Source organism: Cercospora kikuchii (assembly GCF_019650295.1).
Source record: "Cercospora kikuchii DNA, contig_00002, whole genome shotgun sequence".
Classification (NCBI taxonomy): Eukaryota; Fungi; Ascomycota; class Dothideomycetes; order Mycosphaerellales; family Mycosphaerellaceae; genus Cercospora; species Cercospora kikuchii.
Window position 1 is genome coordinate 2,882,646 of NW_025408583.1, and position 14,762 is coordinate 2,897,407.

The 14,762-nt window shown below is 53.8% G+C and overlaps 5 protein-coding genes across 7 annotated transcripts; 2 read left to right on the forward strand and 3 right to left on the reverse strand.

Moving 5' to 3' along the window:
* Positions 1 to 302: 302 nt before the first annotated feature.
* CKM354_000336700 lies at positions 303 to 3,389 on the forward strand (the record flags this gene model as incomplete). Of its 2 annotated transcripts, none has more annotated exons than XM_044798562.1 (3): positions 303 to 747; positions 798 to 2,130; positions 2,183 to 3,389. In XM_044798562.1, 3 exons carry the CDS (start codon positions 303 to 305, stop codon positions 3,387 to 3,389), a joined length of 2,985 nt encoding a protein of 994 aa, XP_044654497.1. The 2 variants fall into 2 exon arrangements, with proteins under 2 accessions (XP_044654497.1, XP_044654496.1); XM_044798561.1 differs by having other exon boundaries at positions 303 to 737; positions 788 to 2,130.
* Positions 3,390 to 3,919: 530 nt separating this feature from the next.
* CKM354_000336800 (uncharacterized protein) lies at positions 3,920 to 6,088 on the reverse strand (the record flags this gene model as incomplete). The annotated part of the gene is made up of 2 exons (XM_044798563.1): positions 3,920 to 5,586; positions 5,647 to 6,088. 2 exons carry the CDS (start codon positions 6,086 to 6,088, stop codon positions 3,920 to 3,922), a joined length of 2,109 nt encoding a protein of 702 aa, XP_044654498.1.
* Positions 6,089 to 8,408: 2,320 nt separating this feature from the next.
* CKM354_000336900 (uncharacterized protein) lies at positions 8,409 to 10,428 on the reverse strand (the record flags this gene model as incomplete). 2 transcript variants are annotated; one of them, XM_044798564.1, is made up of 6 exons in its annotated part: positions 8,409 to 9,321; positions 9,389 to 9,407; positions 9,468 to 9,651; positions 9,708 to 9,729; positions 9,786 to 9,942; positions 10,257 to 10,428. In XM_044798564.1, the coding sequence occupies 6 exons, from the start codon at positions 10,426 to 10,428 to the stop codon at positions 8,409 to 8,411; spliced, it is 1,467 nt and encodes a 488-aa protein (XP_044654499.1). The 2 variants fall into 2 exon arrangements, with proteins under 2 accessions (XP_044654499.1, XP_044654500.1); XM_044798565.1 differs by having other exon boundaries at positions 9,786 to 9,951.
* A 1,791-nt stretch (positions 10,429 to 12,219) lies between these two features.
* On the reverse strand, positions 12,220 to 13,218 carry CKM354_000337000 (uncharacterized protein; the record flags this gene model as incomplete). The annotated part of the gene is made up of 1 exon (XM_044798566.1): positions 12,220 to 13,218. The coding sequence occupies one exon, from the start codon at positions 13,216 to 13,218 to the stop codon at positions 12,220 to 12,222; it is 999 nt and encodes a 332-aa protein (XP_044654501.1).
* A 596-nt stretch (positions 13,219 to 13,814) lies between these two features.
* On the forward strand, positions 13,815 to 14,633 carry CKM354_000337100 (uncharacterized protein; the record flags this gene model as incomplete). Its single annotated transcript, XM_044798567.1, has 3 exons — positions 13,815 to 14,209; positions 14,267 to 14,341; positions 14,399 to 14,633. The coding sequence occupies 3 exons, from the start codon at positions 13,815 to 13,817 to the stop codon at positions 14,631 to 14,633; spliced, it is 705 nt and encodes a 234-aa protein (XP_044654502.1).
* Positions 14,634 to 14,762: the final 129 nt, after the last annotated feature.

Sequence of the window (14,762 nt, forward strand, 5' to 3'; positions counted from 1 at the left end):
TGGAGTTGTTTCGGTATACCATGGGACAGCCAACATACACGTTGGCGAGATAGAGAGCACAAGGCTCGAGCATCCACCACGAGCATCTGTGGCGAGCGGACTACATATTGTAGAGAGCTGAGCCGCAGCCTTGAAGCATGAACAGGTGCGACATCTGTTCCTTCCTCATGCACGCACGTTGTGTGCTGTTGCTTAACTTGAGATTTTACACCTACCTCGATGTCAAGCTCCACCTCACCTCTCAACCTCAACTTGACGAGCCAACACATCCTGTCAATACCACCACAGCTGCTCAAAACGAAATGCCAGCACCCAAGCGGCGCCGCAGTGGTGAGCTCGAGGGCAAACCGACGTGGGCCCGCACAACTTCGTCCTACTCCAACATTCGCACTGGCACACGCCAGCGATATGCACCTTTCGCCGGAACGGAGCCCTCACGTGGGACTGTCAATGCGTCGCAGTCTCTTGCTAGATCTCAAAATGCGCCGAGAAGGTTTCCTTCGAATATGTCAGAGGCGTCAACTCGCACCTTCCGTGCTGACGACGATGCACGTAGTGCCACGGCCACGACTGAGAACTTTCACGACAGAGACGCAGATGTGGACTTGGAATATCTGAGCGAGGTCATCATGGCAGTGCACGTCACTGACCGGGGCGCAGTTGGTTGTACATACTACAATGCACGGCTCCGAAAATTGTGTTTCATGGAAGATGTTCAGGCAGGTGCGACAGACGTGGTAAATTCTTGTGAGTGAATCTCTGGTCGTCCTTGCTTGCCTCTGCTGAGAACGAAACAGTGAAGCTCTTTATCGACCCAACCGTGATCCTTGTCTCTACAAAGTGCAACGAGGAAGTTATCGGTCAGCTAGATCCCGAGGCACGCAACCCACGAGCTTCAGACAACGGTGGTAGCGATCAGACCCGTCTGCCCTATCTCCTTGAGTGCCGACCTAACTCCGAGTTCAGCTATGAATCTGGGAAGACAAAGCTCTTAAATTTACAAATCGGACAGCGCAATGGTCCAAGCGTCACATACGTTGTGCCCGGCGATGTGGTTTCGGCTTTGGATCATGGCGACGGCCTTGAGGATGACTCGAATGGACAACAAGACGCTTTGCTTCGCCTGTCAGGCGTTATCAATATGGAGAGCCACCTCACTGTTGGGTGTGCAGGTGCCGTACTCGCCTATCTCCAGCGCAGGAAAGCTACTACCTTCTTGCCGGGAGACAGGGCTGCAGACGCCATGTTTGGTGTAGCAACAGTCGAGATGTTCAGTTTGAGCGATTCGATGTTCATCAATGTTGACACTCTGCTGTCGTTACAGATCACGACAACGGAGTTCCATCCTAACATTCAACAACAGGGGCCAGCTAGCAAGAATTGGTCACGGGGCTCCAAAGAAGGTCTGTCGGTGTATGGACTCTTCCATCACCACGCCAGGACCGGCCAAGGTCGTCGCGTATTGCGACAAATCTTTCTTCGACCGAGCTTGAATCTTGAGGTGATTGATGAGCGTCACAACACCATCAGCGCATTCTTGCGTCCCGAGAACGCTGGTATTATCGACCGCCTGACGAAGTTGTTGAGCGGGGCGAAAGATGTGCGCATCTCTACCGTGAACATACGCAAGGGCATAACGAGCGGTGTCAATCAGATCCGCCCAATTGCTACCTCCGTGTGGGCTAGCATACGTCAATTTGCCTTTTCCGCGCTGGAGCTCACGGATGCATTTGATGAAGCAGTGGGAATCGAACATCTCTCGATCGTGCGCAAAGTCTACCAAAGTTTCGACAAGTTACGCCTGGCTGAGGTTGGCGCGCTCATCTCCAACATCGTGGACTTCGACATGTGTCGGGATGCAAAGCGGACTGTGGTTCTAAGCGGGATCAGTGATGAGCTTGATGAGGCAAGACGTACGTATGAAGCCATCGAAGACATGCTGTCTCAAGTCGCTGCGCATGTTGCCGCGCAGGTTCCGGCGGAGCTGGAGTCCAAAGTCAACGTGATCTTCTTCCCTCAGATTGGATTCCTGATATCCATCGAGCACGAAGAGGACTCCGTGCCAGTGCCATATCAAGGTCCGGATCCCGATGATGCATGGGAAAAGATGTTCACGTCGGCGACTCACGCGTAAGCCTGTTCATCGAACTGAGAGTGTTCTTTCCTGCTAATTCTGACACAGCTACTACAAGAACTCCAACACCCACGAGCTAGATGAGAGATATGGTGACATATGGGGCCGGGTCCTCGACATGGAAATCGAAATCATCCAAGACATGGCACAACGCGTCCTTGAGCATGAGGACCTTCTCCACGCCGTCTCTGACATTTGCGGTGAAGTCGACAGTCTCCTAGCTCTGGCAAAAGGGGCGGCGGAGCACCACCTGGTCAGACCTCGAATGACGGAACAAAACGTTATCAAGATCGAGGACGGTCGTCACATCCTGCAAGAGCTCACAGTGCCCGTGTTCGTCCCGAACAACACCTACTTACTAGGAGGTTGTGGTGATGACGAGGCTGCTGATCCACGAGAGTCATTGATCTCCGCTGACCCACGCATTCGTCGACCTCTCCCACCCGATGCGCCGAGCGTCATGATACTGACAGGACCCAACTATTCCGGCAAGAGCATCTACCTGAAGCAAGTTGCCATCATCGTCTACATGGCTCACATTGGCAGCTTCGTGCCTGCAAGATCTGCTACGATCGGCTTGACCGATGCTGTCTTGACCAGAATATCGACAAGAGAGACCGTCTCACGAATTCAAAGCGCCTTCATGAACGATCTCCAGCAAGCTTCACTGGCGCTCAACATGGCAACTCGACGAAGCTTGCTGATCATCGACGAGTTCGGCAAAGGTACAGAGTCCTACGACGGGGCTGGACTGGCTGCTGGCGTCTTCGAACATCTGCTCAATCGAGGAGCTCAGTGTCCGAAAGTAATTGGCGCAACGCACTTCCATGAAATTTTCGAATCTGGCTTCCTCCCACCCAGACCCTCGCTAGGCTTTGGATACATGGAGGTGCAAGTGCAAGACGATAATTCAGACTGTCAGCCAGATGAACAGATTACCTACCTGTACAATTTGCGTCCTGGGAAGAATGGTTCGAGCTATGGCACCATGTGCGCTGCCATCAATGGAATCGACCACAAGGTCATCAATCGAGCGGATCAATTGCTCGGTCTCGCCGCACGTGGCGAGGATCTGGTGGAGGCATGCGCGCAGGTGCCGGAGGACGAGCGCAAGGATCTGGATCGAGCAGAGGATATCGCTCGAGAGTTCCTCATGCTTGATTCTTTCCAGCGACCTCGTGTGCTGTTGGACGAGCTGTTGTCGTTGACGCAAGCTGCGACCACGACTGGTGAGACGAACACTGCTGAAATGTGAGCAAGGTTTCTGTTGATGGGTGAGAAAGTTGCCAGGCCAATGTACTGTTCAGAACCGGTAGCTGTCATGCCACGCTTCAGATAGCTGGTTTCAATGAGAATGCCTTCTCTTTGCAATACCTTTCTCCATATCCATCGAGGCGTCACCTCTTACTGAAGTGGCTTCGAACAGGATCGTGTCACCGAACTTTGTCATAAATTCGAGTGCCATTCCCTCAATGACTTTGTCAAAGAAGAGCTCACTTCACTCCTTGAGCCTCAAGGAGAAAACCGCCGTGTTGCAGTCCAGTATTTAGGAGACACGAGCCGAGCATCTTGTCAGCTTCAACACAACAGCCAGAGGACGAATAATGGAAAGGTAGTGATATAAACAAATTTGAACATTTGTCACTTTGTGGAATATCTTCACATCGTCAACTACACACACGCACACATCTTCCCATAGAAACGCCTCTCGTGTCCTGTTCGTGACCACAGAAATGCAGCTCCCAGCTCCTACTACTACAAGCGGGCAGCTCGACGAGGATGCAGCTAAGCAACCTCGCCATACAAAGGTACAGGAGATATAGACATGGCGCGAACGGAGCAGCAAGTACGTTTCTTGCCGTCGTTCTTCTGGACCGGGATTCTCCCATAGTCCCAACCTCCCAGTGTTGCAGGAGGTTGCATATTTCGGAAAGACACGACCGAGGGGCCGCGGCTCAGCATGCTGTTTGCATGCTCCGAAGCTGGCGCTGGTGACACGCGGTCATCCAGATCCATCTCGTCATCGTTCATCGATTCCTCGAGTAGGTAGCGGACTTCTTCTTGCAGCTCAGAGCGACGGTGGCCTTGGGAGCGCACTCGCTTCTTGGACTTTTCCGCTGTCGGAGCTGATCCAATTTGAGAAGAGTTCTTCGCACCACGACTGTGTCGGTGTGGCGCGTGAAGGACTTTCTCGCTGACGGAGAAGTCTGCCATGATCGGACTCGAGACCATTTCCACATCGTCGTCAATGACAATGGGCTTCGTCACGGTCCCGGCTTGCTCATCTCTGATAGGTTTTGATGACAACAATCCAGCATTTCGGCATGTCGCCTGTCGAGCCAAGCAAGCCCGTGGCGCCAAAGACGAAGCTGTCGAAACTGTTGATACCGAAGAGACCGAAGATGAGCGTGATGACCGAGAGTAATCGGACATGAGCGACTCGGGGCTGGAGCCATATGAGCTCGAGCCCATACTCATGATCGATGGTCGTCGGGTGGGCCGATGTGCGTGTCGGAACTCGAATTCTGGTGCATCCATGACGCATCTGTTGAGACTCTTCTGTTGTGCGAGTGCCATTGCAGAAGCCATGGATGACTGACGAGAGCCGCAAGCGCTCGCTGCAGGAGTGCTTGAAGCAGCTGATTGTGGTGTCATAGCCGGAGTAGGCAGAGGTGCCATCCGAGCCAAGGCTGGTGTGGGTGGGATCACATTGGGGCTCGGCTCCAGGAATCGAGGTAGGACAGTCGCTGGCGTGGGTGTAGAATCCTGAGACGTGGAGGCAATTCGTGGTAGTCTCAGTCCGTCCTTTGATGACACCGGGGTAGGTGTTGCCGGTGAGGCGAGATCAAAATACGAAGTTCTTTCATGCTCAGCGACCATAATCTCGTCCGGCGTTGGCAGCTTGTCAAGGTCGGCTGTGAGCGAAGGAATAATGCGCTTCCACGTCGAGTTGCCAGACAGTGCATCCCAGCCGGGCGACGAGGGCGAATTTGGCGAGTACTTGAGCACGATCTCCTGCCATTTCTCGAAAGCAGGTTTTGGAATGTGGAGTTTCCAATCGATCTTGCTGAGGAAGTTTCGCTCGTTTGCGTTGATCTCGCTGACCCGGAGTCCAGACATCTTGCTCCAGGCTTTGGCGGAATAATTCCGATCCTGCAAGTACTTCGATGCAAGGATCAATGCAGCAAGAAACATGCGGCGCCCGCACATGAGCGCACGCTCAGCTGGACAGTCCACGGTCTGCTCCATGGTAAAGTCAGTCTCTGGTACGTGGGGGCGTATCAGGACAAGATAGTAGAGCGCGACCTGGAGAGTCGAATAGCTGGTGCGAGATCTCTTCAGAGTCTCTTCGATATAAGTCCGTAGTGGCAGAACACCACGCCCACCGGCCTCAGCACGGCATGGGACAACAGACAGGGGCCAGATGACTTCTACCATTTGTGTAGCAGAGTCTTTGCAGAAGCCTTAGCGTGGGTACAATAATGACCGAGAGTTTGACATGAGCTGCTTACCAACGAGGTTGTCGACAAAGTTGACCTTTCGATCGCGTTGCCTGACAAGTGGTGGAGGCCTGGAGCCCCTGGAAGGTGAACATCGCCGTGGGTTCGGCTGGTGTGTAGGAGGCACCGAGGTGACATCCGCGTACGACGGGCACTGGTCGTTAGACTTGATCAAATCCGCCAGCGCGAGATGGCCATCGTTCCGCGGATGATCGTGGTGCTGGAACTGTGAATGTGCTTGACCGCACACTCGGTCCCGCTCTCCGGAATCCTCCTGACTGCTGCGGAAGTCGTCGGATATGGAGGTAGCGATAGAGCTGGAAGCAGAGACAGCGTCGGAGAAGACAGAGCTCTGAGATGAGGTCGAAGATGTTATCGACGGCTCGTATGGTCCATAATGGCCCGCTTCAGGTCCATGCCCATTCGAGCTACTGAAGTCGACTTCCGTGCTCATTATGGGTCGAATAAGGAAAATGTGTCCAATGTTATGCTATCCGTAATTTTCAAGAAACCGTTGCGCCTCCCAATGCTAGTTGTCGACGCGCGCTGACATGTAATGGATGCAGGCGTATCGAAGTGGTGAGCTGATTCCTAGCGTATGCTGCACGGAATCGGTCTCAGATCAGCGGTCCAGTCGACCAGCTCAAGTTGTCCAGTAGATTCAATCGTTCCTCGTAAGTGTGGGTGTGAAGCGCAATGTATGTTAAAAGATACAGTGCGCGAGTGTTGTGGTGGCGGTGGTGCCTAGCACTTTGAGCCCTGGACAGTGGAATCGATGATAAACTTGGACGTGACTGAGCTGGTGACTGGACGCTTCTCGGTAATCAGGGAATAAATCATTTCGTCTCTCGTATGGTTCAGTATGAGTGATGTGGTTCGCGGTGGCTAAGCTAGCTTCGCTCCGGTGCCGTCGAGGCTGGGTTGAAGCGTTGTGCTTAGTCGGCCACGAAAGTCGGGGAGTTGAGTGGGGCGGCTAGGAGGGAGTCGATGTCTTCGGTTGGGTTGTGGAGGCAGGCTCGGGATAGCGTCGCAGTGGTGTGCGGCGTCGGCGGTCCGTCCTTGCTGGCCGGAGGAGGGTTGGAGGTGTCGGAGGGGAGAGGTGGTCGGTGGAACAAGGGCGGTGGCGGTGGACACCGGGTATTATGAGTGAAGGGTAGAGTAGAGAGTAAGAGGAATGACTCTTGTGGCGAGTGGGCAGTATGACTACAAAGAATAGGCGGCAAGTCGCAAGCAGCGGTGGACGTCGCCACGCATCGAAGTCGGCACGTCGCACGTCGGAGGCTGCAACGACAGCCTACAAAGAGAGAAGCGAGGCGGCGGCGATCGCGGTGGTGTTGGGGGCCATTCTGCCTGGAGGTGGTGATGCGGGAAGAAGGAAGGTGCGAGTGATGAGCTGAGAGAGTCGAGTCGTGAGTGAGCAAGCGCAGAGATGCAGCAGGCAGGCAAGGCAGGCCAACCAACAGGGCAGGGACGGCGCAGGCGCAGGCGCAGGCGGCGTGTGGCAGGAGGGGAGCACAGTCATACTTTGCCTTCGGCCACTTCCGGCGACGCGCTCAGCACCAAGACCAAGACCAGCACATCTGGCCCGCCTCGCCACTCCCGCCCACGCGACTTCGCCTCATCGTCACAGCTGGAGCGATCTGATGTGAACAGCAGCCGTGTCTCGCATTGCTCACCATGGCTCATGCCACAGATGCCATCACTGCGAGGCCGTGGCGGGAGCTGTCTCGCCATGTGTGAAGCGCAAGCTCTGCCGCGCGCATGATGAGCTCTCTCCTCTCACGCATCCCAGCAGCGGCGCCTCGTGTGATTGACAGCACAGCACATCTCGCCCCAACACAGCGCGACTCCCGGCCCTACGTCCTGTACATTCCCCTCTCGTCGCTGTCTCATCGCGATGCCTCTTCCATGCACCCTTCTGCCAAGCCTGTGTGGTGGTGGTACTTGTACTGTCCCGGAGCACGAAACACAGAGCACCACAGGCGACGGAGACACGGCCGCCAGACATGACACTATACTATCCTCCCATGTCATTCGCGCGTAGCAGGCTGCGCTGCGCTTCTGCCCACGGAGCCACGATCCGAATCCGGGGCGGCCACTTTCTCGGACCTTTCGTCTAGGCAAACCACCACCCTCCACGCCCGACAGCCGATGCGGTGCTGTAGTTAGTGGTGGCAAAGCCCAAACATGGCCGATGACTTGATCGACTGGCCACTTGTCAGAGATTTGCCGTCTGCTGCCTGGAGTGCAACATCCGTCAAGAAAAGGTCAGCACAGCTCAGCGACCAATCATTGGCTGAGCGGCTTTCTGCCGCAGGCGGCAGGGTTTGTTGCAATTCAGGTGACCAGACGTGATCTTCAGCCGTGAAACAGCAGAACGTGCTACCTACCAATACAGAAGTGCCATCCGTCTGCGCCCACACAGACCGAGCGAGCGATGGTAGAGACAAGTCACGTCAGCGCTTCGCCACGCCACACGCGAGCGTGTGTGAGTCAAGTTGAAGTGTCCCATTCGCATTGACAAATTCCTCCTTTTCAATTCTCGTCTCAGTCGACAGCATGCAAGGACGAGATCTATGAGAAAGCATACATGCATCGTGGCATGACATCGAGCAGTAACGGTTGATTCAGGCAAATTGGTAGAATAGCAAAACTATCGTACAAATCACGAAAACGCGAGCGCAAATCACAAATTGGTCATAACGCAACAGCACTGATCAAACCAGGAAGACCAACAAAATCGTCCGTCCACGTGGCTCGACGGCGCGAAGTCCTCACTCCCGATTCATCAAGAACGGACATTCACCCGGAGTCATCTTGCCCATCTCCTCATGTGTCAGTCTGGTCTCTTCGGTCTCCGATCCGGCCGCCACAGCTTCACCAGCCTCCGGTCCGACCTTTTCCTCCGTATCCTTGGGGTGAGGATGCACTTGCTCGGCCGAGCCTTCCAAGTGTTTGTCGACGTCATCATATGTGCCGGTGGCCTTTGACTCATCTTCGACTTTGCCACGCTTGGCCGCAATGACCACATCTTCCTCGCGCCCTGTGATGGACGATGAGTAGATTGAACGTGGAACTTGCTCGTCTTCGGCCTGACCTGTAGCTGGGGCCGAATTTGTGTTTGGCCACTCTGATGGGGAGATGACTTCGGTTTCGGCTTGAGCATTGGATTCAGGCTTCTCGAGCTTTCTGTCTCCGCCTTGGGTGGCGGCGCTGTCCACGATGCTCTTCGCGTTGGAGTTGGTTTGTTCCAGTGATGTGTCAGTGGGTCCAACTGTGAGAGGTCGGGAAGGTATTTGCTGCGTCTTTGTCGAAGGTTGATCTGTCTGTCCCATGTAGACACCATTGCTTCCCTCGTCCTGGCTACCCTCTGCGTCCACCGACTTCTCGGCAGCGACAGAGGCGGGCTGCTGTTTGACGTCGGAGTTGCCATTCGTTGCCGAGTCCGCGGTCTGCTTGGCTGCTGCGCTATCCGCGTCTACGTCCAGCGCGGTCTCCATATCCACTTTGCGATTCATCGTCTGCTTGTTGACGATTCCTTGGGGTGCAATTTGGCGAAACATCTCAAGAGGATCCATCCAAGTCTGAATAGCTCGCAGGCGCACTTTGTCGTCGACTTCAGCGACAGTAACGCCTTCGATGTCGATGATGCCGCCATGAGCCTTTGCTGTCACCTTTTCACCCTTGCTAGTAGGTGTCAGTACTAAGTGCCAAGACGATGTTGCGAGACGCGACAGAGGGAACGCAGACTCACTCGTTGAAGCCCACATAGTCTGTGCACAAGTTAGATGGAGCTCACTCTTTCGGAATACCACTCTGTGGGCTCTGCTTACCACTCTTCATCGTTCCCCAGTGTCTCCATCGAAATGAAACCCTCGGCGGACCGCTGTACACTTCCAGTACCTCCCACGCAAAGGTGGGCATCATACGTTTGAAAGTCTTGTGACTTGAAGCAAAGTCCGAGTTCTCTGGACTGTAGTATTCGTTCGGGGCAATGATTCCATTGTACGTGCCAACCTGCAGACCACTTTGTCAGTACATGGGACAAAGCATTCTCCGATTGTAACACGAACCTTGATCATGTGCTCTGCTGACCTAAATTCCACGGTGGTTAGAACATCAGGCATACTATCAGAGTCTGGAGTTCTTACATTGGTGGCCCTCCTCCCATTGCAAAAGAATAGTTCTCATGATCAATGGTTCTCCAGTCCGACAGACGTGGCTTGAACGATGCTTCGACCTCCCAATTCTTGACCAAATTTTCGACCATTTCCTCGAGACTGCCGGCAGCGTGGTTCATCGTCTTGCCTGTTTCATCTTCGTCAGATAAGGGACCAATTGATTGACAGTGAACGCCGAGCACACATGCACAATCAAAATCACGCATATTCAAGTCATGGGCCAGGGTTCAGAGCAATGGATATCTGAGGGCAGATCTGGGTGCGCTGGTGATTGCTTGGTTCCCAAAACATCGAAGTCTGGCGCTCGTGTCATGGCGGGTGGGATAGGGTGGCCACGTGGAGCGTCCGGTCGCGTGCATAAACAAGCAGACGCTGTGCGCCACCCAGTTGACAGGCATCACAGGTGTAGAGGTCAAAGAGACTGCCGGGACATCTGCTCACCTTCAGCCCATACTTTGCGTGTCTTCGAGTAGTCTGGTGCCCGGCCGTAGCGCCATTGCACGCCCTTATCTCCAAAGACAGCATTTGGCGATGCAAGATAGTCGGGGACCTTGGGTAATTCTTGTGGGGTTTCGGGCTCCGTGGAGGTGGGCTTGCTATCTTCGGTCGCCATGAGGGAGATGCGATACTACTGCTGTGTGTTGATGATCAGCTCGTTAAGATTCTATCTCAAAAGTGGAGGAGGCTTCGTGAAGAAAGTGGCAGATAGTGAGAAGGACGGCACCAGTGGTTGAGAAGAGCTGCATTTATGATTGTGGCAAGAACGTCACGGCACGCCTTCGCGTATGCCACGGCGCCGTAGTCGGTTGTCACAGGCTAGAGCAAATGCACGACCAGGCCTCTTGAGCGGTAGGTGTGGGTATTGGCGGGCACCCGCTGCTTGTCGACCGGTAATCCTTGAGTCCCAGTATCGCGTGGAACGTTCTGATCGTGTGTAACGCGGATTGTGCTATTATGTCGCGGAAAAATCGAGGGCTACAATGCAGGTGGAACTGCATTGGGAAGACCAAATCTCCTTTGACAGCAAACTTGGCGAACGGAATGGCTGTTTGTGTGTGCACAATTGACCGCAGCAAACGTCTTTTGGACATTCGTAGCTTGGGCGTCCAAGGCGCGCAGGCTACTGTCAGTGGCACCAGTCAAGGCATTCTGGTATCCAAGGAAAAGCCGTTGATGGTTTGGTGAGACGAGTAGAACTGCAGTGTCAAACATGCGTTACCCTTGCTGTGCGACCTGAGCACGTGGGAGGAAGGGGCAATCGGCAGCCCGGCCTAGGCTTAACCGTCACGATTGTGGTTACGCGACGTCAATATACAAAGCAGAACTGCTGTGTGGTCCCCGAATAGATCTCGGAGTGGACTCATCAGCTTTGCTTGATCTGGCTCGCTTCCAGATTAGATGAGACGCGCCAGTGGAGATCCTTATGAAAAGTGTCGGCGTCGTGTAACATGAATCCCTGCAAAAGCGTGGCACTCGTCTCTTTGCAGATTTTGGCTGTTACCAAGCAACCAATGCAGAGGCAAGGGCGAGATGCGGCGTGAATACGCTTACTCTCAGCTGCCAGGTCACAATTTCTGTACGCGTTGGTTCCGCTATCCGAGACGCAATCGTCAGGAAGGTCACTCTGCCCAGAGCTCATGGCAGAAGCTTCGTGCCGAACCGACACGCTGTATCGGCTCCAGCTGCTTGCTGCCGTTTCAGCCTTAACGACCAGGACGCGAGCCGTTCGCTGTCACACAACTCACGCATGGCACATGTTGCGACCCACGGCTCAAGATCGGGCATTGGGACATATCGATGCATTCGAAATTCGTTCAATGGTTCGGCGCATAGTTAGACCGAATGTCTCGACCCAAGAGGACTCCAAAGTAAGTCGGCAGCGCTGCTCCATTCACGGTACTACGGGTGCTACTTCGTCGGCCGCAACTTGGAGCAGAGGACCGGCGGCAATGGGAATTTTTTAGCTGTTGCGATCGTCCATTTCCGTGGCCGCTTGATCCAACGCACCCGGGGATAGGCGGAAGAGGGCTTTTATACTTCTGTTGAAAGGGTGTGCGCTACAATCTCGGACTCGTTCATGCCGCCGAATTTCTCCACGCCCGGCACTTGTGCCCGCTCTATACGGTGCGCTGGCAATCGCTTCGAGCAATCTGCATACTGAGCCAACGTCTGGCATATGTATGCTCCAGGTTGCCGTGTCGCTTGCATTATGCGGGAGTTCCATTCTCGTACCGCGGCAAGCAATCCTCAACAAACATCTCTTTGCCCGCCATCGTCATGTGAACAAGCGCCGAGCGCGCAGGGCTCGAGAAATGCCTCCAGAAGCTCCGATGGCAGTAGAAGCGTTGACGCTTTTGGTCCAGTGAAAGAGCGCTACCCAGACTAAGACGCCCACAAACTTCTCTCAACCTCCAAGAATGATGGTCCTGATTGCCTGAGATTGTGCCTCCGTGAGTTGAAACGCCGTCTGCACAGTCTGCCGATCAACCTGTCTCCCGCCACTATTCTCCAGCTTCGCGATGAGCTGGCCATCTTCGTCGGATGCCTGAGTCACAATAGTCATGAACTGATTGCAATTTTGCTCCTCGAATGCGTCAGGATCGGCAAGTAGCCACGTCTGTACATTGCTCGAGGCCTTGAGTGGTGAAGCTGTAGTGAAAACCCCAAAAGTACTGATTGAGGGCAGAGCATGAAGTCGAAGAGAGCGTGCATCGGAAGATAATGGCGAGCAGACCACGCACTCCCTGTCTGGATCCCAGCGTGCACTCGGCAGCTGGGTGTCATGCAACGCAGCAGAGACAGCCAACCAAGCAGCGTCCAGTGCATTACCGTCCAAGGCCAGGCACAAAATGTCCACGTACAGCGTCCAGAATGCCTTGGTCACCGTCTTGCCGGCCTCATCTATCGTCTCGTCGTCGCTGGCTGGCTGCACGTAGTCAATGCGAAGATCGTTCAGGTTTATGGCGCCGGAGTCGTTCAAGAGGGACGAAATGCGATAAGAGAGCGATTGCGCAACTGAGCCTGGTGCATTTCCTGGTAGATGTGCTGGAGAGCAACCAGTGCTGAGTTCCAGATTCGGGACAATCAGGCCTAGATGCTCAATAATCTCATCAACATCAACATCATCGCCGGGCGGATTGGGAATGTCGGAAGAAAGGAGGACCTCGGCACGTACACCGCACACCACTGCGGTATCTCCAACACGAATGACTGCACTGCCGTTACTGTGCGACAGCGATCCGGTGTTGATTGTAGGCTTGCGAAATTGCTCGGGCGACCTTCCACTTGGTCGTGTCGGTGTGGGTAGCTTGAGATGTGAGAGCAGGAAAGGCTTCGGCGCCAAGCTGGCGAATGTATCTCTTGGGAAAGTCAGGCCCGGAGCAGCCTCTGCTGTGTCCGCCATGATGCGTGTGTGGTGGTCGTGGCACGCAGATGGACGCCAATGTTGTCGACAGACCAAACGTCAGGAAGTTTGGCAAAAGTTTAAGCGAACTGCTGAAATCCGAATCCGAGACGGACCCGCTCTTTCTTCATGAAGGTCCAGGACAAACCTCACGATCCATAGATATTCATCCAAATTCACATTCAATTTTCTGCTTGTAATGCTTACAATGACTGGGAATATCACGCGACTGAAATGCGGCCTCGTTGACTGATCAGCTTTCCACATCTGACAGAGCCCACAGATCGTCATTTTTTCTGGCTGCTGTGTGTCTGTTCATCATGTTTCTCAACAATGAGCTCTCGCTCCTGCAGACTCAGCCCATCATTGTATCCAGGAGTTTCTGCTTCTATGGACGCAAAGCCTCGTTTGCGTGGAATCTGTGTTGTCCATTGCCCCAACCGTGCAAGTTCTGCCTATGACGTTGGTCACGGCTCTTGCTGCTGCAACACTGCTGCATGACGCGCCATTTATCTTCGTGAGCACAGTACATGTAAAATTGACATTTTCCATTTTGATATCCCCGACGATCTAAAGAACACAGATCAGCCACAGTCATGGAGAAAAATCACATTTACCAGTACAGTCTGCTCAATGCCTTGATGGACGGCGTCAGCGAGACAGGCATCACTGCAACTAAGCTCGCTAGCAAAGGCAACCAAGGCCTGGGCACTTTCGCACGCATGCAAGGCGAGCTCATGTTCCTCGACGGCACGATCTATCAACTCCAAGCCGGCGGTCAAACAAGAGAAGCAGACGACACAGACCGGATTCCCTTCGCAGTCAGCACACACTTCGTACCCGAACAGACAAGTTCAGTAGATTTCAAAGACAAAGACGATATCGAAAACGCGCTGAGCAACTTCAACGATCATGCAGCGAATCTGTTCATGACGTATCGTATCGATGGGCATTTCGACTACCTGAAATGTAGGACCGTGAGGGGACAAGAGTGAGTTCATGCGCAGGAATATGAACACTGTATTCAGCTCAACATCATACTCTCCAGGTACAAGGGGCAGCCACTTTCCGAGCTCGGCAAGAAGCAGTCGGTAGAAGAGTATCAGGATGTTGAAGGCACAATGTGAGTGAGCGCAGTACCCGCGAAAACATCCTTATCTCCTGCTGATATCATGCACAGAATCGGCTTCAGGACTCCGCGTAACTGGCAGGGTTTCGGAGTTGCCGGCGAACATCTCCATTTCATCAAGCAAGACCGATCAGCGGGAGGACATGTTCTCGACCTCAGAGGGAAAGGACTGATGTTCAAAGTGGCCGTGGCGAGTAACGTTCACGTAGAGCTTCCCACCTCCGATGATTTTAATGACGCGAAGCTCGTAACCGACGATGCAGGAGTCAAAGAAGTGGAAGGTTGATTACGTAGGAATTGTATTTTATGGCGACCTGGCTCTATCAAGGAACAGAGTCTCTATACCATGCATTACTTAAATGCTTCGCTTTTATTCTGCAGCGCAGGCAATTGTTCTTTCTGCGTAACGCAATAT